This window comes from Bos indicus, chromosome 18, assembly GCF_029378745.1.
Source record: "Bos indicus isolate NIAB-ARS_2022 breed Sahiwal x Tharparkar chromosome 18, NIAB-ARS_B.indTharparkar_mat_pri_1.0, whole genome shotgun sequence".
Classification (NCBI taxonomy): domain Eukaryota; kingdom Metazoa; phylum Chordata; class Mammalia; order Artiodactyla; family Bovidae; genus Bos; species Bos indicus.
The window spans coordinates 56,655,185-56,679,484 of NC_091777.1; the positions used below are offsets into that span (position 1 = coordinate 56,655,185).

Genomic DNA, 24,300 nt, shown 5'->3' on the forward strand with positions numbered 1-24,300 from the left:
CCTGCTGCCCTGCCCTCTCCACCTGGGGAAACTGAGTCGGGGGTGGGGGGGCGGTTCTTTGTTGGGGTGGCTGCCTGCTTCCTCCCTCAGCCTGGCTTGGAACTCAGGGGGTTCCCACCATCTGCCCCACCTTGGAGATGCACACTGAGACCCCACTGGCCTTCACCGCTCCCAGTGACTGGCTCTCCAGCCTCTGCTGCAGACGTGGTACCTGCGCCTGCCCACCCTGCCCTTCCCAAGGCCATGTCCCAAAGTCACTGGCCCCCTAGGTCTCTGTCCACACGACCTGGATCACCCTAGACAGAACCCATGACCTTTCCATGACCTTCCTACGGCTGCTTCAGTACAGCTGAAATGCTTGGCCTGCTGGCACCCCACACCCATCTGCACACATTCCTCTTCTACCAGCATGGTGTTAGGGTCCAAGCTGACTCCACGACTTGAGGTGCCTCAGTTTGCCGTCTGTCCCAATTGTCAGTGCCCCGCATTGCCCAGCCCCCGCCCTGGAAGTCGCCTGTCCCTTGACATTGCTGTGCCAAAACAGCAGAAGAGGGTGAAGTCGCGCCTTGCAGCATCCCCGCCCCCAGTCCTTTCCTGGAAGCCCTAAACTGCGTCGCCACTCGCAGGTGTCGGCTGCCCCGCCCCTCCTCCTTCCGCCTTAAAGGGGTCGCGTCTCCCGGGGCCTCCCAGGGGCATCGACGGCACCGCGGGTCCCGTGAGGTCTCCTTGGCCGTGGTGCGGGAGGTGGGCATTCCGAGTCCTAATCCTGCCCTTCTGGCGTGGTGTGGCTCATTCGGCCTCAGTTTGCACGGTCTGAGAAGTGGGGCCGCCCTGATTTCCTGACGCTAAAGAAGGCGCTCAGGGCATTTTCCAGGCCCGGGGAGGGGGCGGGGCCGCACCCCGGAGGAGCCGCTTCGCCCACCGGTTTCTCAAACGCCGGTCCGCCCCACCCCCACGATGACCGCCCACATTCTCTTGCTGTTGCTCGTCGCCTCCTCCATCCTGGGGGACCCGGACTCGGCGGGCAGGTGAGAAACGCCGAGGGCAGCGGGGACGGGGCGGGAGGGAGACCGCGGTGGGTGTGCGCCCTCTCTAGGCCGTTTTCCGCTTCAGTGGAATGGGAAGTTGGCCAGGAAACGGGCCCCGCCCGTCTCGGAGTTCTGGGTACCCCCCGATCCCCCTTTCTCGGGTGGGGTGTTTGAACCCGGTCTTCTCCCACGCTCCATCCCCAGGCGGTCCCAGCCCCAGGTCTCCCAGCAGCGCGGGCGCCTCTGTTCCCTGGGCACGTGCCAGACCCACCGCCTGCCAGAGATCATATACTGGCTCCGGTCTGCCTCCACCAAGGAGCCCTCAGGGAAGGCTGGCCGCAAGCCTCAGGATCCCCACAGCTACGGGCGCCGCCGGCGGCGCGAGGCCAGAGTCCCGCTACGTTTCCAGGACCCCAGCCTGCGGCAAGGCCAGCGCAATGCCCACCTCGCTGGCTGATGCTGGGCACATCTCTGCACGTCCCCTGACTTCAGTTTACCCATCGTGTATTGGGGCCGTGACCTCAAGTTTCAAGACCCCCTAACTCCACCTCCTCGGAGGGAGGGCTGGGCTGGACTGGGCTGGACCCACGTGCACACTGGCCCCAGCAGGGACAAAGAATATTAACGACCAGAACTGAATAAAACGAGAGTTCCGTGTTTCGGTCGGCTTGTCTGTGCCTATTCTGGCCTCCCAATTTGAGCCGGGTCTCTAATATATTTTCCGCTTTATCCAGGCAAGTCCACCCCCCAACGGAAGCCCCTCTGATTAACTTGAATCCGACCCGCTGTAGCACCTCCACGCCAACTCAGTCCCTACAGCTGCATCTCCCGTGGGTGGTTTTGGTGGGTCTACCGGACCCCAAAGCAGTCCCCTCCCTCCCCTGGGTGGTGGGGCTGAAATTCGCTCCGGCTCCCACGCGCGTGGGCTGAACTCTAAGCTGAGCTTCTTTCCTCGAAGAGAAAGGAGAGAAAAGAGACAAAGAGTGGACTCCGGAGCCGAAGAACATGGGGTTCGGAGGAGAGGTGCTGCGTAGAACAGGGGAGGCCCAATGGTGGAGAATCAGGCGGGTAGGAGTCTGAAGGCAGGGGATGCAATGGAGGGAGGGGATTGGACGCTGCAATTTGAAGGGGGCGGGAACTGAGCGAGAATTGAAGGGGGCGGGGATAGAAGATTAGAAGAGGGCGGGGATAAAAGCCGGGGCTTGAATACCCAGCGAGGAACCCGAGAGGCAGAAATTGGGGTTCCTGGATTTTGGATAGTCGGAGGCGACAGGAGCTCCGGAGGCGCATCAACCAAGTCGTGGACTCACAGCACTGGGACATATGCAAGTGGGAGGCTCCAGTCCGGCGTTCTAAATAGGGGGCGGGTGTGTATGTGTGCTCGGGCTTGGTCCCCAGGATCCGGTCGGCGGACCCCTGACTCAGCGTGGTAAGTGCTGGACTGTAGGGGCGCGAACTCCTGCGGGGGCCTGAGGATTGCGTCTTGGGCTGGGAGTGCGGGCATCTCCATCACTTGTCCTCGACGCTCGCCTCTGCTCTCAGCCTCAGCATCCCCGAGGCATGCGCAGCAGTGTGCCTCCTCCCCCATCCCCTTCAGCCCGGGGCGGGGGGAGGGGACCCTGGGTCACCCCAGAGCACATGAATTTATCAAGAACCCCCCTCAACTCTCCTCCGCCCCCGCTCCCTGCCACAAGTCCCTCACCCCCAGTCCTTGCCTCGGAATGGGAAGCGGAAATGAAGTGGACAATGCCAACGTCCGGCAGGTGTTCATTTCAAAATCGGTTTGGGAATAACGCTTTTTCCGAGATCCCGCAACTCACCTTGGACCAGTTTCCCGCCTCGACCCCCAAATCTTGAAAGTCCTTTGGAGGGGGCCACTGTCCCCGCACCACGTTCTCAGAATAGCCACAAAAGGGGTTAACGCGAATTATCCGCCCTGCCTTTCTGTGCGTTCACAGAGGTCCCCGGCTGAAGCCCCCCCAACACTGGAGTCTATGGCCAGGACCCTCAGGACCCCGCAGGTGTTAGGGAAGGTTGAGCTGGCGTCCTACATTCCTGGGTCTGCGGAGAAGGGGCTGGGGGTCTGGGGAATGACCCTCTGTCCTCCTCCCAGGGCTGTAGCCTGACATGGCTGAAGCTCACCAGGCGGTGGGCTTCCGACCCTCACTGACTTCGGACGCGGGGGAAGTGGAGCTCGGTGTCCCGGTGTTACAGGAGATCTACCTCTCCGGACTGCGCTCTTGGAAAAGGCATCTCTCCCGTTTCTGGGTGAGAAGGGCTGCGACGCGGTTTCCTTCCGGGAATCCAGTTACCTGTTTCCAGGATACGCGAGGCTCCCTTCCTGGCATCCCGGGTGGTCCCGCTTCTGGGAGTTTTCATGTCCACTTCCAAACCCCCTTAAAGCCAATTCTGGATTCTCTGTGGCTCACTGCTGGGTTCCTCAACCTCGCCTAGAACTGCCATTCACCTGTGGTACCCACTTCCTGGACGCTCTTCACACTCTCCCCACAAACACAACTTCCATCCCAATTTCTAGAACTCAGTCCCCTTACCTGTGGTGCGCCTCTCACCTTTCCCTTTCATCTCCAGGCTCTAAACGAGATGCTCCCTGTTCCAGAACACCATGGCCTGATCAACGACTTGGGTAGCCCACACCCCAGTCCTGAAGGCCCCCTTTCCCAAAGCCCTTGCCCACTGGCTCTCTGCGCCACCTCCTTGCCCCTGCTGTCAGCCCCCAGTACCCTCTCCAGTATGTGGCACACCCTCCCTCTGGTTCTGAAATGTGAACAACCTCCACCGACTGAATTCCAAACTCCCACTTCTTGCCTTTGCCCTAGAATGCCTTAGAATGCTCACATCCACCTAGAACCCGTGTCAGCCCCGGGGTCCCCAGTTCTAGAAGTCTGGCACCATCTATGGAGTCTCCCTGGAGTAGGAAATTGCAGCCCACTCCAGTATTCTTGCCTGGAGAATCCCATGGACAGAGGAGCCTGGCAGGCTACAGTCCATTGGGTCGCATAGTCGGACATGACTGAAGTGAATTAGCATGGGCTCATGGAGTCTCCCTGCTGGCCACACCCTCTTTGTGAACACAGGTCTTGAATGCCTTTGCAGTCTACCAGGACTGGGTTTGAGTCCTGACTCTGCCACTGACTAGCTGTGTGGCCTTGGGCAAGCGCGTCTCTCTGAGCCTCATTGTCCCCACATGTGAAACAAGAGTGATGGTAGCACCTCCCTCACAGCACAGTTGCAAAGATTAAACAAACTCTCACGTGTAAGCCTTGAGTCGAGTGCTTGGCCCATGGCAAGTGCTGAAGGTTAGCTTTTTTTTGGCTGCACCTTGAGGCATGTGGCCTGGAGAAGGAAATTGCCACCCCCTCCAGTATTCTTGCTTGGAAAATTCCAGGGACAGAGGAGACTGGCGGGCTACAATCCATGGGTCGCAGAAAGCTGGACATGATTGAGCACAAGGCATGTGGAACTTCCCTGACCAGGGATTGAACCCGTGTCCCCTGCAGTGGAAGCGAGGAGTCTTAACCACCGCACCACCAGGGAAGCCCTCTGAGTGTTAGCTTTTGATTATAATATGGTTTTTCATTTGCAAAATATCTGTGGAGCATTTGTGAAGGGCCTGGCACCATTTGAGGCCCTGGGGACATGGCAGGGAGCAAGACAGACAGAGTCCTTTCCTCATGGGGAAGATAAGTACTCAAAATGTAGAGTATGTCAGATGGTGACGTGCTGTAATGGACGATAATGTGGGCAGGGAAGAGGGAGCATGGAGATGTTAGAATACAACCCAGGGGCAGCCCAGGGTTCTCTCTGGAAGCTGCAACATTTGAGCAGGCTGGATAGCACTTCTATGGCCATATTGGTTGTTAAAACGATTATTAAAATAGGGATGTATCTGCTCCAGTGAGTAAATAGCCACTAACCCAAACCCCCAGAGAACCCCTTTCAGCCCTACCCCTGGGAACCCTTGGGCCTCAGGCCAATCCAGCAACCAAAGTGTTAACTTGTGGTTTAATAAACACACACATACATACACACATAAATAGGTATTTAAACTAAGATGTAATTATATACAGAAAAATGAGGATGTTTTAAGTGTACAGACCTTGAATTTTGTAGTATCTTTGTAACTGGGGTAATACCTATGTAACCAACTCCCCAACAAAACAGCATAGCCATCATTCTAGAATGTTCCTTAGAGCCTCTTTCCTGCCAGTACCCCTTACCTCGCGCTCACTGCAAAGCAATCACCGTTCTGATTTCTATGCTTATAGACGGATTTGAACTGGTGCTGCTATGTCGAAAAATTTTATCTGTAACGCCTGTATTCGAGTCAGCTCTGAAACTCCTTTCTGACTCAAATGCCACTGATGGTCAGTGGCCCCCACCAGACACTCATATTAGTATAACTGATAATTGTAACAGTGACTCTTTCCTTTCAGTTACATAGCTGCCTCTCACCCTGATGGTCACTTGGAGTTCTCACATCCTTCCTTTCCAGTCAGGGACCCCAGGAACCACCCTGAAGCCGTAGCTCCTGGAACTGGGTCCCAAGGAGAGGGCTGTGCCCTCAGTAACACCAGAGCTGTAATTCCATAGACTCATTGCTAAGCCTGAATTTCTTCACTTAAAAAATGGGAATCTTGACAGCCCTTGCCTTGAGGGACTGTTGTAACCATTAGTTGTCTTAGGAGAAGGTCTGACTCACAGAAGTCACCACTCCAGCATGGCCGTTCTTATCTCACATACCACACAGGTGCTGTGTGACCTCTGGCATGTTAGTAACTTCTCTGGCCTTCTGCTTCCTCATTTCTAAAACCATACTAGAGAGTAATAGATCTCAGGCTCTATACCAAGCAAACCCTTTGAATGTATTGCTCATCTGGTCCTCATTAAGACCTCTTTTTTTGTCATGCTGAACGACTTGCAGGGTCTTAGTTCCCTAATCAGCTAATCAGTGATTGAACCCTGGCCATGGCGGTCCTAACCACTGGACCACCAGGGAATTCCCTCATTTAGAGCCTTCTAAGGGAAGCCCATCATTAGTCCCATTTTACAGATGAGGAAACAGAAACTCAGAGAGATATTTTCACTTCCCCCAGGTCACACAGCTGCCATGATGCAGAAGTAGAGGCAGACCTGGAAGAATTAGAAGTCTGGCTCTGGAGCCCATGCTGACTCCTCACTATCCTGGGCTGCTTTTCTAGAACATGGTCTCAGTACTGATGCCCACGAGTTGCAAATTACACGCAGTGGGTCACCTGGGCCAAGCATGTGGCTTTGGTGTAGGTGGTTCATTGGCAGGAGATTAGAGTGTTGCCTGAGATGGTTTCCAAACGGATATGAAATTCTGAGATACAGAAGACTTCAGAGTATGGTACCCTCGTCCGCCTGGTTTGAGTGATCGACAGTGCCCTCTGGAGCCAGGAGACTGGATTCGAATCATGCCTCCATCACTTCCTGGCCATGTGGCCTGGGATGAGGTCTTCAAACTTTGTGTCGCCTCCGTTTCTTCACCCATATGATGGAGATACGAATAATTACTATCTTACTGAGTGTGACGGGGGACGAAATGATTTAATGATGCTCCTGGTACTTGGGAAATGCTATAGAGAAATTTTCTGATATTAGGAAGCCCCTGTTCTGTTGCAATCTAGAGCCCCAGATAGGAGCACTGAAAACATCTTTTAAAAAAAGAAAAACTAAACAACAAAAATAACCAGGTTCGCCAGTAACCTCCTTCTGCCAAGCCAAAGGGAGATTGCCCAGTAAATAAATCCCCAGTGAGAAGAAGATTAGCGACAAAGAGGACATGGTAATATTTACTGAGGTCCTATGGTGTGCCTGACTCTGAGCTATGCAATTGACCACCCTGTGCCACCCTACCCCACCCCCAGCCCTCTGCTTCATTTTCTCCATAGCACCTCTTGCCATCTGACTCATTCCACTAGAGCCTGTATTTATGTAGGTGTTGTCTCTATCCCCCATGAGAGCAGGAATCTTGCTGTCTTGTCCCTGCTGTTGGACTGCAGTAAGCCTTTGTGGAATGACATTTCCTCATCCAGCCCTCGTGACAGCCCTATGAGCCAAGTACTGAGATTTGGATTGTTCCCATTCTACAGATGAGGAAACTGAGACACGGAGGTAAAGTCACATGCTTGCAGTCACTCAGCTAGGTAGTGACAGAGCAGAGATTTGAGCCCAGAGGGTGGGGACTCCAGAGCCCAAGGTCTTAACCATGATCTCTGGGAATTTCCTGGCAGTCCAGTGGTTAGGATTGTGTGCTTCTCTGGAAGACTGCAGGAGGCACAGTTTTGATCCCTGGTCAGGGAACTAAATTCCCGTAAGCCGCACAGTTTGTCAAAAAAAAAAAGTTTATACTTGTAAATGGCACCTGGCATGTAGTAAGCACTCATTAAATGTTAGTTATCACTTCCCTGGGAGTTGGGAGTTTGGTTAGTTACCCAGCAGCTTGTGGGATGTTCCCTAACCAGGGATTGAACCCTGACCATGACAGTGAAAGCGAGGAATCCTATCAACTTGACCACCAGGGAATCCCAACCCAACATTTTCATTCATTCCTCATTCATTCCAAGGCCAGCCCCTGAGCTCCGGACCCTGCTGTATCAATTGTTTTGCCTTTTTGACAGTCTCACCTTCAGGGTCCTGCCTGAGAGTAACCCCTCCTCCGGGAGCCCTCCCTGACTCCCTCAGCCTGAGCAATCTGCCTTATCCTATCACCATGACCACTCACTGCATTCTGGTCTGACCTCCTTGGGGGCAGGACCCAGATCTGTTTATTCCTCACGGTATCTTGGGCATGCATCTCAATGCTAAGTCAACATCTAAGAGTGGTGCTTAGCAGATGGGATAAGTGACTGAATAGGTGACCTTTCCTCTCCACAGAATGACTTTCTCACAGGTGTGTTCCCTGCTAGCCCCCTCAGCTGGCTTTTCCTCTTCAGTGCAATTCAACTTGCCTGCTTCCTCCAGCTGGATCCTTCCTTAGGACTGATGGAGAAGATCAAAGAGTCTCTGCCAGACTGGTGAGGTTCCCCACTTCAACCCAGTAACCTCCTAACCCCTTGGCCTCCACCCAGGACATTTCTGTATCAGCATGTGTGCCTGTTAAAGAAAAGTCACCTCTAAGACTTACCTGGGGTCAGATTAATAAAGGTAAAGCATCAAGTAAAGGGAGGTGATTTCCTCTATTGTCTCTGCACATTTTTCATCCTGGCTGCTTCTTGCTAAAGGGAATGTTGGCAAACTAGACAAAGGCCAGGTATGGTTATATATACTAACAGAAGTATGAGTTCTGCTAATCTACAGTTGTGTGGTCTTAGGCAAGAGACCTCACTGTTCTTGGTGTCAGGGGCTTCACGACCCAAATGAACTTTTGGGCCAAAACAATGATTGGTTTTTAGGGTGGTTGAGGAATTAAACAAAATCATGCATGTGGAATATATAGTACAGTACTAGGAGGTACTAGGATCTACCCTGGTGGCTCAGACGGTAAAGCGTCTGCCTACAATGCAGGAGACCTGGGTTCAATCCCTGGGTCAGGAAGATCTCCTGGAGAAGGAAATGGCAACCCACTCCAGTATTCTTACCTGGAAAATCCCATGGATGGAGGAAACTGGTTAGGCTACAGTCCATGAGGTCGCAAAGAGTTGGACACGACTGAGCGACTTCACTCATTCACTCATTAGGAGGTTATGAAATGGGAGTAGTTGAATGATTATTGTTGTCTGGAAATCAGATGTAGGTGAAGTTGTCAGATAGCCTGAAAGGGCAGATCTAGGATCGGAAGTAGAAATTTCCAGAAAGGCTAGATTTACCTAATCTGAAGAGGGTAAGTGACTCCCTTCAAGTCCTCCAGGTGGGATTCGCTCATAGTCTGTCCTATTGCAACTTTGCAAACATGTTGACTTACTGTATCTTTAGACCAGCCATTCCTAATCTTGAGTTTGTATTAGAGTTATCTGGGAGGCTTGTTAAAACACTGATTGCTGGGCCTAGGGCCCAGGAATTTGTATTTCTGACAAGCTCCCAGAGGGTGCTCTTGCTGCTGGTCCAAGGGCCACACATTGAGAACCTCTGCCTCAGGGTGTAATTTCATATCTGGTATAGTGAAAGTAGCTCAGTCTGCCAGACTCTGGGATCCCACAGACTATACAGTCCATGGAATTCTCCAGGCCAGAATACTGGAGTGGGTAGCCTTTCCCTTCTCCAGGGGAATCTTCCCAACTCAGGAATCAAACTGGGGTTTCCTACATTGCTGACGGATTCTTTACCAACTGAGCCATCAGGGAAGCCTGATAACTGGTATATTTCAATAGAAATAGCAGCTCGCATTTATTAAACTCCTACCAATTTCCATGGGATGTGATTAGAAACTTGGTGTCTCCATATTCCTGAGGGGAGATGGTGGGCACACCAAGAGAGAGAATCACACCTCTAGCACTTCACAAGTGAGGAAACTGGACTTTTTCTGACCGACTCTAATTCTACGGGATATTCCTCCAACAGCCAAAAGATCAGAGTCAGAGAGTGTTAGGAACAGCAGGCGCTGGGTAGGGCTGGAGGGGAGGGATGTTCTGAGGCCAGGAGATGCTGGCCTATTCTTTTTCTCTACCCGCCCCCAGGGGTGGACAGCATCACAGGCTGCGGGGGGTCCTGGCGGCCGCGCTGTTTGCGTCCTGTCTGTGGGGAGCTCTGATCTTCACGCTTCATGTGGCCCTGAGGCTACTTCTGTCCTACCACGGCTGGCTCCTCGAACCCCACGGAGCCATGTCCTCGCCAACCAAGACCTGGCTGGTACGGGAGAGGCAGAGCCCTTGATCAAGCCCCCTCTGCCCTGTTTTCTCTGTGGAGTGCCACCCTCGCCGCGCCCCCACCCCCACCCCAGCACCTTGGCCCCGGGCTGCAGTGAGGCGTTTAATAAACTACTAATTCCTGCTCCCCACCAGGCCCTGGTGCGCATCTTCTCCGGCCGCCATCCAATGCTCTTCAGTTACCAGCGCTCTCTTCCGCGTCAGCCTGTGCCCTCCGTTCAGGACACTGTGCGCAAGGTGGGCCAGGTACCCCAGGATGGGGAGGGAGGCGGCCGAGCTGGTAGGGGGTTGTCTATGGGACCTGCCCTCTTCCCTTCCGTGCCCCGCAGTATCTGGAGTCTGTCCGACCCGTCCTCTCCGACAAGGACTTCGACTGGACCGCGGGCCTAGCGCAGGAATTCCTGAAGCTGCAGGCCTCACTGCTGCAGTGGTACTTGCAGCTCAAGTCCTGGTGGGCGTCCAATTACGTGAGTACCGCGTCCTGTAGGCGAAGCTTCTGAACCGGCGCTCCTAACTCTGCGAGTTCTACGTCCCGCCCTACGCCCCGCCCACAACCCCAGGCCCGGCGGCGATTGGCGCTTCACTCCAGATGTGAGCCCATTGAGTCCCGCCCCCACGCTCCAATAGTTTAAACCTAGCCCAAGATGCTCCAATATTCTGGGCTCCCCTCACCTCTCCAATATTTTGAACCCCATCCATCCTGTGCTAACATTTTAGGCCCCATCCCCGACGCTCCCACATTCGGAGACTGGGTCTTCAATGATCTAGCTCCGCCTCCAGGACCCGCCCACATCGAGAACTCCGCCCCCAACCCTCTAGTATTTAAGTCGGAATTCCGGGCCCTTTCTAACATTTCAGTCCGTCCCCTGGTGGCCAGAGACTCCAAGCCCTACCCCTAGAATAGTTCTTTTCCTCTGCCTTCTGTGCGCACAGACGCCTGCCCTAAACGTACTTCCATCTGATTTCAGGAACTAGGGTCCTAGAAAGCACTCTGAGTTAAACTCCTTGAGAATCTGAGGCATAGAACCAGGCATCGAATTGCCCTGTAAGCGGCTTCCAGGTCTCTCATTCTGTAGGAAGCCATAAATAGCTGCCAGGCAGCATGTGATGTGCTGGAGGTAGTGAAGAAGAAATAGATGTTATTTTTTTTTAGGTTCCATGTATAAGTGATAACATATAATATTTGTCTTTGTCTGACTAACTTTACTTAGTATGGTAATCTCCATCACTGACTCGATGGACATGAGTTTGAGCAACCTCCGGGAGTTGGTGATGGACAGGGAAGCCTGGCGTGCTGCAGTGCATGGGGTCACAGAGAGTCGGACACGACTGAGTGACTGAACTGATGTTGCTGCAGATAGCAGTATTTCATTCTTTTCTATGCAAGCCTTAGTTTTAGAGGGGTTTTTTTCCTTCATGTTCTTAGACTAGAGTCCATTCTTAAAAATATATATATATATATATAAAACACTTAAATAACATAATAATTATACAATGTATAAATAATGTACATGTATAGTTATATAAATAATATATATACACACCATATGTATATTAATTGATACATTTCATTATACCTCTAAGGCACTGTCAGCTGTAACATGCACCATTACCTTATGGACAAGAAACGAAAAAGAATTAAGTCTAACACAGTGCTTTCTTATCACTTATACAGATCAATCCTCATTATTCACACATTCTGTATTTGAGATTCTTCTACTTATATTTGTAACCCCTAATCAGTACACGTGGCACTTTCGTGATCATTTGGAGAGTTGTGCAAGGTTGCAAAAATTTTGACTTGGCTTGAAGTGCACATTTCACTGAGGTGAAACAAGAGTGGAAGGAATCTGACCCTGTATTTCCCTTTGGAAAAATGGCTCAGTGTTGGCTAATCAGCCTTCACTGGCACTTTGTAGGACATAACGACCTTGAGTAACAGGTGTATATTAAAAAGAGCTCACTTAGGGACTTTCCTAGTGATCCAGTGTTTATAGAATCTGCCTTCCAATGCAGGGGACACTAGTTCAATCTCTGGCCGCGGGAATGAAGATCCTGCGTGCAGCAACTAAGACCCAATGTAGAGACATCACTTGCATATACTGTTGCATCACATGGATATAATGTTACAATATTATACATATAGTAAAACACACACGTCTTACACGTACAGCTTAAGTTTTATGTATGTATATAACCAGATAACCCCTACTTAGATCAAGGTATAGAACTTTTCTACCATTTGCTGGAAACTTCTGGATTTTTCCAGAATATGTTGCCTATTCCCAGGGAATGACAGCTACATCCTGGCTGGTCTAAGTTTAAGGAAATGTACGATACCACCAACTTAAAAAATCCCAAATGCTGCAAGGAAGACCAAAGATCCTGTGGGCTACTACTAAGACCCAGTGCAGCCAAATAAATAAGTAATTAAATATATTTTTAAAAAATAACCTTAATAAAAAGGAAGGAAAATATCTAGAAAACACTAAAAATCTCTAACCACCTCCCTTTTAATTCTTGTCCCTCCCAACATTGCCTGTGAGAAACACTTTGGTCAGAGTCTTTTCTGAGTGTATGTATACATATATTGATACCCAGGGTTATGTAGATATTCTTCAGGTATATATATTTTATTTATAATATATAATTTTAATATATTTAATAATATAACATGTTATATATCATATTACATGTTTAATATATAGTATATAAACACACATAACATAAATATATATAATTTTAATTATGATTCAAATGTACATAATATAAACTTTGCCATTGTAACCATTTTCCAGTGTACAATTCAGTAGTACTAAGTATAGTCACAATGTTGTGACCCCATGGACTGTAGCCCGCCAGGCTGCTCTGTCCATGGGATTCTCCAGACAAGAATATTGGAGTGGGCTGCAATTCCCTTCTCTAGGGATCTTCCCAACCCAGGGATAGAACCCAGGTCTCCTGCATTGCAGGCAGATTCTTTACCATCTGAGCCACCAGGGAAGCCACATAACATAAATATCATATAATTTTAATTGTGATTCCAAGGTACATAATATAAAATTTGCCATCGTAACCATTTTCCAGTGTACAATTCAGTGGTACTACTAAGTATAGTTACAGTGTTGTATAACCATAACTACTATTTATCTCTAGAGCTTTTTTATCATCTCAAACAGAAACTCTCTGTGCCCATAGGCAAAACATTCCTATCCCAGGGACTTCCCTGGTGGTCTAGTGGCTAAGACTCCGTGATCCCAATGCAGGGGGCCTGGGTTCGATTCCTGGTAAGGGAACTAGATCCCACATGCTGTAATAAGACTCAGCACAGCCAAATAAATAAGTAGAATAAACATTTTTTAATATTTATTTACAACAAGTGGCATGTGGGTTCTTTTGTTGCGGCGTATAGATTTCTCTCTAGTTGTGGCCCGCGGGCTCAGTGGTGGTGGCGCACAGGCTTAGTTGCCCCGAGGCACGTGGGAATGTTAGTTCTCTGATCAGGGATTGAACCCACATCCCCTGCACTGCAAGACGGATTCTCAACCACTGGACCACCAGGTACGTCCCTAAATATTTTTTTTAATTCCTGTCCCCATTCTCTGAAGCCCCAGGTAACCTCTATTCTACTTTCTGTCTCTATGAATTGGCTTATTTTAGATTTTTCGTAGATGTGGAATCATACACTATTAGTCTTGTTGTGTCTGACTCATTTCAGTTAGTGTGTTTTCAGGGTTCATCTGTGTTGTCACTCTGAAGAATTAGAGCTTCATTCCTTTTATTCTGTTGTATAGATAGACCACACTGTCTATTCATCCACTTGGTGGACAGGTTGGGTCTTAGTAGAATTTTTTTTTTTTAATAAAATGCGATCATTTCACATTTCTTGTTGTTTGCCTATCCTTTTTCACTGTGCAGCCCTTCTTGGTGCTCATTCTCTGTCAGTAATATAGATGTAACTTATTCTTTTTAAACAGCTATGTTATTCCACAACGTGAGGGTTGCACGGTTTAGCTAACTGGTCCCCCATGGATGGACATCTAAGTTATTGCTAGTTACCTCTCTTGACACCTGCTTCATTGAGCTCGACGCTCCCCATTTGACATAGCAAAGTCTGGAGGGACCACCCCCTCATTTACCCCCTCCCTTGACCCCAACCACCCCAGCTGTGTGTCTCTGCCCCACTCCCAGGTCAGTGACTGGTGGGAAGAATTCGTGTACCTGCGCTCCAGGAACTCACTGATGGTGAACAGCAACTATTACATGATGGTGAGAAGGGGAGACGGAGGTTAGGAAGTGGGCAAGGGATGGGGTTCATTGTTCCTCGGGTCTAGGGCTGGGGTGTCTGGCTAGAATGTGGGGTTTAGGGTCAGTGACCCCAATCACAGTCTGGAATTCACCATCCCGCCTGTTGGGATCAAGACCTGTGTTTGAGGTCAGTGCCTCCATCCTGCGCAAACCTGACACCTGGCCTGGCCCGCAGGACTTCCTGTACGTCACGCCCACTCCTGTGCAGGCAGCGCGCGCGGGCAACGCAGTCCACGCCCTCCTTCTGTACCGCCACCGCCTGGACCGCCAGGAGATCCTGCCAGTAAGAGGGCTGCCCCTGCGGGCTGGGGATGGAGGCTGTGGTCCTCAGATGTGTGGCCACCACCTGGGTCCTGGGAGGCAGGTCACGAGCCTGTGATCTCCTGCAGACTTTGCTGATGGGAATGCGACCCTTGTGCTCTGCCCAGTATGAGAAGATATTCAACACCACGCGAATTCCCGGGGTCCACAGAGGTGAGGCCCCTCTACCCCTCTCGTTAATAGAGGTAGAACAGTATAGTGGCTAAGAACACGCTCTCTGGAGCCAGCCTACCCGGGTTCGAATCCCAGCTCCGTAACTCCCAAGCTGTGTGACCTTCAGTTCAGTTCAGTGACCTTGGGCAAGTTATTACCCTCTCTGAGCTTGAGTTTCCTCTTCGCTCAAGTGGGACAATAAGGGTACCCGCAAGCCACTTGGTAAGTGGCTAACAAAGGTCCTTATTCTTACAACGTATCCCCCCCAACCCCAGATCACATCCGCCACCTCCGTGACAGCCGACACGTGGCCGTCTTCCACCGGGGCCGGTTCTTCCGCGTGGGGACCCACTCGCAAAGCCGCCTGCTTTCCCCGCGGGCCCTGGAGCAGCAGTTTCAACGAATCCTGGACGACCCCTCTCCCGCCTGCCCCCACGAGGAGCATCTGGCGGCCTTGACCGCTGCTCCGAGGTGAGGGTCAGAGGTCTGGGGGCCCCAGGCCCGGCCAGAACCCTGAGGTCGCAGGCCTGGCGGAGGCTGGGCAGGGAGGAGGGTGGACTCAGTCACTCCTCCGGCAGGGACACCTGGGCCCAGGTGCGGAGGTCTCTGAAGACCCAGGCCCAGGAGGCCCTGGAAGCTGTCGAAGGGGCCGCTTTCTTCGTATCCCTCGACTCAGAGCCCGCGGGGCTCACCAGGGAGGACCCCGCAGCTTCCTTAGACGCCTACGCACATGCCCTGCTGGCCGGCCAGGGCCACGACCGGTGAGTCAGCCCGCAGATCTGGCCCCCACCCGACCTGCGACCCCAGACCCAATGCACTGAGACCTGGAGACCTCTGAGGTCGTTAACCTCTAGACCAGGGACCCCAGATTTCAGGACCACCAAACTCCTGACCTGGATTCTCAGACCTTGAGAAACTCTAGACCCAGACTCCAGACTCACAATTGCAGACACAGGGACCCCAGATCTGAGGATTAATAGGTGCCAAATCTAGGACCCAGGGAATCCGCCAGCCAGACCCTAAGCCTGGGGACCTCACACTCAGAACTTCAGACCATGGAATCCTCGGACCTTAATGTAGGTGCCCCAATTCAGGACCTCAGCCCTGGGACCCCCTACCTAGAGATTCTCAGATAAATTCTTAGATGCCCACAAGGCACCACTCTGATTTCTGAGACTCCTGGGAGAATTTCCCTAAGCTCTCAGCACCTGTAAACCCTGAAAACTTTTAAAATTTTTTCTGAATTTTTTTTGAACTTAAAAAAAAAAAAATGTTCTCTCAAAACCCCTGAACCCTATGATCCTGAGATACATTTCAGAGATGATCAGAACCCCCCACTAGAGACCCCTACCTTCTTAGGGATCCCCACACCAGGCCCCCAGCCCTGATTCCTAGATCTCCCAACCAAAACCCACTCAGTTCCCACAGAGAGTCCCCTGACTTCCCTCCTGGCCTCTTTGACTCTTTGGTGACCGCTTTGAACTCTCTCCCGGCAGCTGGTTTGACAAATCCTTCTCCCTAATCGTCTTCTCCAATGGGAAGCTGGGCCTCAGCGTGGAGCACTCATGGGCTGACTGCCCCATCACAGGACACATGTGGGAGGTACGGCAAGCCAGCTGGCCCTCCACCCTGGCGACCGCCACCCTCCCCCCACCATTTCCAAAGACCTTCCTCTCTGGTGCCTTAAGGTTAGAGGAAAAATGAGACTCAGAGAGAGGCAGACACCGGACCAGGGTCACCCAATAAAGAAGGGTATCTAGGATTGAAAAGGGAGAGTGTTAGTTACTCAGTCTTTGCAACTCCATGGACTGTAGTCCGCCAGGCTCATCTGTCCATGGAATTCTCCAGGCAAGAATACTGCAGTGGGTTGCCATTCCCTTCTTCAGGGGATCTTCCTGACCTAGGGATTGAACCCCGGTCTCCTGCACTGCAGGCGGATTCTTTACCATCTGAGCCACCAGGGAAGCCCATCTAGGATTATGACCTTTCTTTTTTTTGGCCTATGCTGCTTAGTTTGCAGAATCTTAGTTCCCTGACCAGGGATGGAACCCAGGCTCCCACAGTGAAAGAATTGAGTCCTAACCATTGAACTGCCAGGGAACTCCCTATGACCTTTCTTTGACAAATAGGCATTTGGGACTCAGAAAAAGGAACTGATTTGCCCAGAGTAACAGAGTTAGAAGCTGCCGAGTGAGAATAAAAATCCAGAATATTCTGAGACCAGAGTGAGGCCTTCCAACCATATCACCCTGAGTCAGAACCATCCTCTGGCTCTGGGTTGCTGTGTGACCTTGGGCAAATTACTCCCCTCCTCTGAGCCTCAGTTTCTGCCTCATCAAGTGAAAGGGTTGTATTTTCTTTCATTTTTAAGCTCCTGTGCAGTCCTGAGAAACTTAGCCTCTCTCTCTTCTCTGTTTCATTTAGTCTTTAAACCATCGGGGGTGGTGTCTGCATCCCACTGGGTTCCCAGTCTTCCATAGTGTTGCATGAGGGGTTGGCTAGGGCCCAGGGTGAGGATCAGGCATGTATGAGAGGAAGGAGGGCTGATTCTAGATCTTGAGAGCAGCCCTAGCTAAGCACTGATTCCTCTGTGCCTATTTTTTATTTAAAAAATGAATTTTTTTTTTTTTGCCTTTGATTATATTGGTAAATGACACTCTTAATTCAATTTAACCTCAGACCCTACAAGACACTTCCTGTCATCTGTCATCTCTGCATATCATACTTTGAACCAGTCAGAAGTACAAGGGCAGTAAGCACCAACTGAGTATTAGTATTAGCCTTGCTCTCAATGACTGTGACCCCAAGATCCCACCTGTGACCATCCAGAGGTTTCTGTTTCTCAGAGATTGTCCTGACTCCCTTAAGAGGGGACTTCAGAAAAGGGGGGCCTGGTTCGATGCCCCTTGCTTGGTCCAGCGGGAGGAGGGACTCTGACAGCTTCAATCTGCACGCAGTTCACTCTGGCCACAGAATGCTTTCAGCTGGGCTACTCGGCAGACGGTCACTGCAAGGGGCACCCTGACCCCTTGCTGCCCCAGCCCCAGAGGCTGCACTGGGACCTTCCAGACAAGGTGAGGCCAAGTTTCTAGGTTCCTCTTCCACATCCCCAAATTCCTGGGTTTGCCTCTAATCTCATCCCCAACCCCAGTCTCAAGCAAAAAATCAATCCCATCCCTAAGCCCAATTCCAAACCCACATCCCAAATCAAGCCAAACCCAAACCCCAATCCTGTCTCTAATCTAACCCCATCCCAACCACATCCTCTGTTCTAACCCTAACCCCAAACTAACCCTCTTTCCACCACCCCTGCTCAACCCCAATCTCCACACCATCCTCAACCTCAATTTACTTCTATCCCAACTCAGATCCAACTTTGTCTCCATCCCAAACTCATATCCACCTCCATCTCCAGCAGCATTCTTTTTTGGTTTATTCACTCATTCATTCATTCATTTGGCTGTGCCGGGTCTTAGTTTCATCTTGTGGGGTCTTTTTGGCATGTGGGTCTTTTCGCTGGGGCATGCGGGATCTAGTTCCTTGTCCCGGGCCCCTACGTTGGGATCATGGAGTCTTAGCCACTGGACAACCAGGAAAGTCTCCCCATCACCATTCTTAAATTCAATCCCATCCTCAACCCTAACCCCATCCCATGCATCCTAAGTGGCCTCAGTCATGTCCAACTCTTTGCCACCCCATGGACTGTAGCCCACCAGGCTCCTCTGTCCATGGGATTCTCCAGGTAAGAAGACTGAAGTGGGTTGCCATGCCCTCCTCAACCCCATCCCATACATAACCCCCATTCATATCCCATCCTATACCCAATCCCAACCCCATTCCCAGTCCTAATTCATTCCTCATTCCCAGCTCCATTCCCTGTCCATCCCATCCCTGTCCCCAAACCTCAATCCCATCCTGATCTTCACTGCCAGCACCAGCCCCAACTCCAACCTCCTCCTGTCTGTAACCCCCAGCCATTCCTCCCTCCCTCCTTCTCTGGCAGATCCATCTATCCATCTCTCTAGCCCTGAGGGCAGCCAAGACCTTGTCTGGAAACATCGACTGCCACGTCTTCCCCTTCTCCCACTTTGGCAAGAATTTCATCAAACGCTGCCATCTCTCTTCAGACAGCTTCATCCAGACCACCTTGCAGCTGGCCCACTTCCGGGTCAGTTGGGTTCCTAACCCCAGCCCCCCTCTCAGGACCTCAGTTCCCCTGGGCCCCCAAGACCCGTATTGTCGAGCCCTTTCATGACTCCTTGGTGGTGGGTCTGCCATCTTGATTAAGCTTCCATCGAGCCCTCTCCCAACTGCATGTTCCCGGGTGGAAGGAGGCTGGAGGGCCACACAGAGGTGGGTCAGGTCTGTGAAGGCTTCCTGAGCCTGGCTGACAGGCGTGTCTCCTCCTTGTCCCCAGGACAGGGGTCAGTTCTGCCTGACTTATGAATCCACCATGACTCGCTTGTTCCTGGAAGGCCGCACAGAGACGGTGCGTTCTTGCACGAGGGAGGCCCGCGACTTTGTGAGAGCCATGGAGGACAAAGAGAAGACAGTGGGTGTGGGCCTCATTTGAGGCTTCGGTCATTTCCACCTTCTCATTCATACATTTACAAACACTTAAGGAGCGCCTTCTGAGGTCCAAGCTCTGTGATGAGACAGGGGAGGAACAAGCCGAGTCTCTGACCTTAAGGAGCTCACTGATGGGGGAGACAGAGGTAGTTCAGCATAGTGTACTACATGCTTTAATGGGGATCACACAGAGGGCACGAGTGGGCACCCGTTTCCAAAATGTAGGTCTCTTTATTTAACCTCTGTGTGACCTTGTAGCTTTCATTTGTACCATTCCTCATGTTCCCTACATAATCTCTCGCTCAGAACCCCGCAGGCACCTCTGTTTCCTCTCCCCCTACTTGTTTTGAGGCCCAGTGAAGGGAGTTTGGGCCCTCGATACCTGGGAACCCACCTGATTCTGCCTTGCTGTGTGACCCTGGGCAAGTGACTTCCCCTCTCTGTGCCTGTATCCCTGCTGCGAAGTGGAGTTGATATCTCTGCCTTGCAGGGAAGTTGCAAGCTGGGTTGAGGCCGGGGGTGCGACAGGCCCCAGCAGTAAGCCCATTTCCTGTCTTTCCATGACCTGTGACCTCCCCGGGGGTCCCCAGGACGCACAGTGCCTCGCCCTGTTCCGCCTGGCGGTGGATAAGCACCAAGCTCTGCTGAAGGCAGCGATGAGTGGACAGGGGGTCGATCGCCACCTCTTTGCTCTCTACGTCGTGTCCCAGTTCCTCCACCTGCAGTCTCCATTCCTGGACCAGGTTGGGAGCAGGGAAAGGGTTAAAGAAGAGAAGGGAGGCACTTCAGGGCAAGGAGGGTGATGTTGGAAAAAGGAGTTAGCAGCAGAGGAGAGAGCTAGGGAGGCCAGGTAAGAGAGAGGGAAGGAGTGGAGAGGGAAGTGGGGCCTAGAGAAGGGGGCACGGTTATGGAAAGGATGTGAGGGGCGTGGTCAGGGCGGAGGGGCGGGGCCAGTGGGAGAAGAATGTGGTCTAGAAGACAGCAGGGTCAGGAGTTGAAAGGGAGAGGGGCGTGGTTAGGGGCGGGGACAAGGAGAGGGGCGGGTTCTGAGTTGGTGAGAGGGGCGTGGTTAGGGCGGGAACAAGGAGAGAGGGTGTGGTCTAGAGGGGAAAGATCACACGGTGACGTCAGGAAGGGGCGGGGCAGAGTGGCACATCTTGAAGAGAAATTGGCAGTTCAGCAGCCGTGGCTTGTCTTTAGCGCACACGTGACCGACTTCTGTCCCTCAGGTTCACTCAGAGCAGTGGCAGCTGGCCACCAGCCAGATTCCTGTTCAGCAAATTCACCTGTTCGACGTTCATAATTACCCCGACTATGTCTCCTCTGGTGGTGGATTCGGGCCTGTGAGTGGAACTGGGTCCTGAAAGAGGAGGGGGCTGGGAGGCCCGCCGTCCCACCTATGGCGGGGGGATGGGACCTAGGGCTGTGTTGCTCCCCTCACTCGTCCCTCTGCAGGCCGATGACCATGGTTACGGTGTGTCCTACATGTTCATGGGCGATGACGTGATCACCTTCCACATCTCGAGCAAAAAATCAAGCACAAGAACGGTGAGGCTAACCCACCCCGGCCCCTCCTCCCTGGGGACTTCCGCCTCCCTCCTCTCCTACAGCTCAGGATTCCAGACTCCCAGCTTGCCGCCTGCCCACGATCCCGGAGCCCCAGTGCTCAAACCCCGCAGCCCTCAGGCCCAGGGGCAGGGACCCCAGCCCTCTTGTTTCTCAGCCTCTCGGAACCCCTCTCCCAGCTTCTCTTGCACGTGACACATCTCTCCTTCCAGGACTCCCACCGGCTGGGCCAGCGCATCCAGGACGCCTTGTTGGACGTGGCCGCCCTCTTCCCGGAGGGGCAGCGTCTTAAGCGCAGAGTGTTAGGGGAGGAAGACTCGGGTTAGGGGAGGAGGACTCGGAGCACAGCTGTGGCTCTCTCCCCTGCCTTACCAGGGGCTCCAGAGCCCCCACGACAGCCACTAACTTTTGACGCCTTCCAGAGGGGAGCTGGTCTCCCCAGGAACTAGGGGGAAGGTCTCTGCAGCTGGGCTGGTGCAGGACAGAGGCAGCCTGTCTGGGTTTGGAAATCCCACATCCTGACTAATAAAGATGTGTAAGCTGGGGGTGTGATATCTGCTGTGCTCTTGGGCTGGGCAGGGATGGGTGAGGTGAGGGTCATGGTGGAGGAAGAGAAAAGTTCCCATCCATCCCCAGGCTCTGCCATGAATTCTCAGTTACAGTCACCATGTCAGCTATAACCCTGGCACCTGCTTAATTTACTGCCTTTCAGCTCCAGTCACACCACACCCAACCATGCAAGACCCATCCCAATCAACCCCACAAGCTTTCATGAGCTCAGTTCCTGCTGCCCCAACACCTACTGCCCACCCCGCATTTTAAATATATATATATATATATATATATACTTATTTATTGGGCTGTCCTGGATTTTGACTAGGGATTGGACCTGGGGGCCCCTGCCTTGGGAGCACAGAGTCTTAGCCACTGGGCTACCAGGGGAGTCCCTGCCCACCCTAAACTTAAAAGGTTGAGAACTCCCAAATGAATCCCCCAATATTCTTAATGCGGTTTTGATTCTATCTTCCATCTTCATAGCCGTCGTTGTTGCATCCCTCTATGCCTTTCTCCACTAGTCATACCTCCTGTGACTGATTCCTGCCATCTAAGGACCCTTGTGGTTGGACTGAGCCCATCCAGATGATCCAGGATTAGCTCCTAATCTCAACTCCAACTGATTAGCAACCTTAATTCCCTCTGCAACCTAATTCCCCTTTGCCATGTAGAATACCATATGCACAGGGTCCAGGCATCTTTGGGGGAACCATTTTCTGCCTACCACAGGTGCATAGATGAAACCAGACTGGCCATGAGTTGGTAAGTGGGGAAACTAGGGGAAAGGTCATTGGGGTGGGGCTGGTTCACCAGAGTGGTTAACAAGCTGCCTAGTGGTTGCAGAGAGCGGCTTCGGGCAGAAGGCCTGACATCAGGGGGACTCCTCAAGGGCTGCGGGGTTCTGGGGGCGGGGGGGCTCCTAGTTGTGCTTAAGGCTGAGCTTTTCAAACAGATACTCGCCCAGCCAAGCCTGGGGACCAGCCAGCCTGCGGAGGTCAGTCAGGTGATCACCCATCTTGCAGATAAATGTCACCGGCTCACCTAGGCTGAGGATCCAGGAAGTCACAGAGGTGGGAGTCTGCACAGGGAGAACCCAGGGCGTGTGGATCCATATGGGCCTAGTTCATGGAGGTTCTTCTCCATGAACACGAAGGCTTCCGTAGCATCCTGGGTTTTACCCCACTCATCTTGATACAGTTTCTGCCCGTCTAGGAAGAGGGCATGGCAGCCATGCTGGTTTTGCAGTTTCAAGAAATGGTGGGTGCCCTGGCGCTTCTCCTAGAGCAGTTCAAGGAAAAGGGGGCTCACGCTCTCGAGTCACATTGTGGCAGTGGAAAAAGAAGCCCAGAGGCGGGTAGGTGTAGGAGGCCTGCAGATACTTGTTGACCAGGTGGTGGACAGCGGCCTCTACCTCGGTGAAATGATTCTGACGAATCTGGGAACCCATGGTTGATCGGTAGTAAGGAGTTAAGCTCAAAAAATGGTGTCAGCTGGTCTTGGTGACCGAGGATAGCTGCGTAGCTGATTCCAAAGATTGCAACTGGAAAAAAAAATGTTGGAGGGTGGTGGGAAGCTGGAGGAAGGGACATCCCTGGGTCTGTCGCATCCAAACACTGTGGAAGAAAGAGGGTCTGTGAGACCACCACGTGCACTCTATAACAGCGGTCTCCAACGTTTTTGGCAGCTTTCGTAGAAGACAATTTTTCCATGGACCAGTGCGGGGGTGGGGGGATGGTTTCAGGATGATTCAAGTGCCCTACATTTATTGTGCACTTTATTTCTACTAGTACTGTGGCAGCTCCACTTCAGATCATCCTGCATTAGATCCCAGAGGTTGGGGACCCCAGTCTATAAAACCCTTCCAAAGAAAACAGGCGCAAGGCTTCATGACATTGGATTTGGCAATGACTTCTCAGCTTGGATGTGATAGCCAAAGCACAGGCAACAAAAGGAAAAAAAAAAGATCCATGGCATTACAACCAGATTAAAAAATTCTGTGCATCCAAGGACACGATCAATGGAGTGAAAAGAGCTGGCATGTTGGGAGACTATAATTTGCATATTGTGTATCTGATAAGGAGTTAATATCAGATATATGACACGACTCCTACAATCCAACAACAAAAGCCAAGCAACCCCATTCAAAAAATAGGCCAAGGACTTGAATAGACATTTCTGCACTGAAGATTCACAAATAAGCCCATGAAAAGATGCTCCTGGCAGTTGCCAGGAGCTGGGAGGAGGGAGGAATGGGGAATGAGGAGGTTTTGTTTAATGGCTACAGTGTTTCTGTTTGGGAGGATGAAAAGCTCTGGACATAGACAGTGGTGATGGTTACCCACTGTTGTGAGTGTAATTCATGCCACTGAATTAGACACTTAAATATGATTAAAAGGGTAAACTGTATATGATGCATATTTTGCCAAAATTTTGAAAGCCAGTCATTCAATATGCTCACGATCATACAATCTGGGTTGAATTGGACTCACTGGCCTTGTTGTGGTCACCAGTCATTGGTCATTGCATTAAGCTGAAGGGTCACCTGGGAAATGGGATGGCCAGGGCTCTCTGTGTCTGTGGGGTATCTTCAATAAGTGTTCCCCAAAGAGCAGCCTGATTTGTTCTTTTTTAAACTTTTTATTTATTTTTCTCTTTTTAAATATGATTTTTTAAAGATACTTAGCTGTGCTGGGTCTTTGCAGCATGCAAATTCTTAGTTGTGGCATGTGGCATCTAGTTCCCTGACCAGGGATCAAAGCTGGGCCCCCTGCATTGAGAGCTCAAAACAGTGTCTTAGGCACTGGATCACAAGGGAATTTCCAGTGTAACTTTATATTTTAACATACTGGCTGTAGACTTATCTTATTACTCTTCTGTAGAAACAAAAAACTTTGCTTCTCTCATCTATGTGTTTCTTCAGGAGACCTTTAGAATAATTGGGTCAATTCCTTTAA

At 51.5% G+C, this 24,300-nt stretch overlaps 2 protein-coding genes across 5 annotated transcripts; both read left to right on the top strand.

Moving 5' to 3' along the window:
- The first annotated feature begins 120 nt into the window (after positions 1-120).
- ADM5 (adrenomedullin 5 (putative)) lies at positions 121-1,515 on the top strand. The gene is made up of 2 exons (XM_019979866.2): positions 121-1,028; positions 1,233-1,515. The coding sequence occupies exons 1-2, from the start codon at positions 958-960 to the stop codon at positions 1,483-1,485; spliced, it is 324 nt and encodes a 107-aa protein (XP_019835425.1). The 5' UTR covers positions 121-957; the 3' UTR covers positions 1,486-1,515.
- CPT1C (carnitine palmitoyltransferase 1C) lies at positions 1,511-21,336 on the top strand. 4 transcript variants are annotated; one of them, XM_070771491.1, is made up of 20 exons: positions 3,170-3,296; positions 6,143-6,855; positions 7,037-7,184; positions 7,947-8,086; positions 9,686-9,857; positions 10,010-10,111; positions 10,204-10,341; positions 14,066-14,143; positions 14,358-14,465; positions 14,572-14,656; positions 14,932-15,127; positions 15,235-15,417; positions 16,153-16,258; positions 17,614-17,730; positions 18,660-18,824; positions 19,074-19,208; positions 19,816-19,968; positions 20,455-20,568; positions 20,681-20,773; positions 21,004-21,336. In XM_070771491.1, exons 4-20 carry the CDS (start codon positions 8,055-8,057, stop codon positions 21,115-21,117), a joined length of 2,091 nt encoding a protein of 696 aa, XP_070627592.1. In that variant the 5' UTR covers positions 3,170-3,296; positions 6,143-6,855; positions 7,037-7,184; positions 7,947-8,054; the 3' UTR covers positions 21,118-21,336. The 4 variants fall into 4 exon arrangements, with proteins under 4 accessions (XP_070627591.1, XP_019835734.2, XP_070627592.1 ...); XM_070771490.1 differs by lacking the exons at positions 6,143-6,855; positions 7,037-7,184 and adding an exon at positions 1,511-2,096 and having other exon boundaries at positions 3,142-3,296; XM_019980175.2 differs by lacking the exons at positions 6,143-6,855; positions 7,037-7,184 and adding an exon at positions 2,209-2,457 and having other exon boundaries at positions 3,142-3,296.
- Positions 21,337-24,300: the final 2,964 nt, after the last annotated feature.

What these genes read in the sequence shown, in the direction of transcription:
- CPT1C (XM_070771490.1), top strand. Translation starts at nt 3,156, where the DNA reads ATGGCTGAAGCTCACCAGGCGGTGGGCTTCCGACCCTCACTGACTTCG. An exon ending in TGCAGCTGGCCCACTTCCGG is followed by an intron (nt 18,825 to 19,073) that starts GTCAGTTGGGTT and finishes CCTTGTCCCCAG; the next exon opens with GACAGGGGTCAGTTCTGCCT. An exon ending in CTGGTGGTGGATTCGGGCCT is followed by an intron (nt 20,569 to 20,680) that starts GTGAGTGGAACT and finishes GTCCCTCTGCAG; the next exon opens with GCCGATGACCATGGTTACGG.
- ADM5 (XM_019979866.2), top strand. Translation starts at nt 958, where the DNA reads ATGACCGCCCACATTCTCTTGCTGTTGCTCGTCGCCTCCTCCATCCTG. An exon ending in GACCCGGACTCGGCGGGCAG is followed by an intron (nt 1,029 to 1,232) that starts GTGAGAAACGCC and finishes CTCCATCCCCAG; the next exon opens with GCGGTCCCAGCCCCAGGTCT.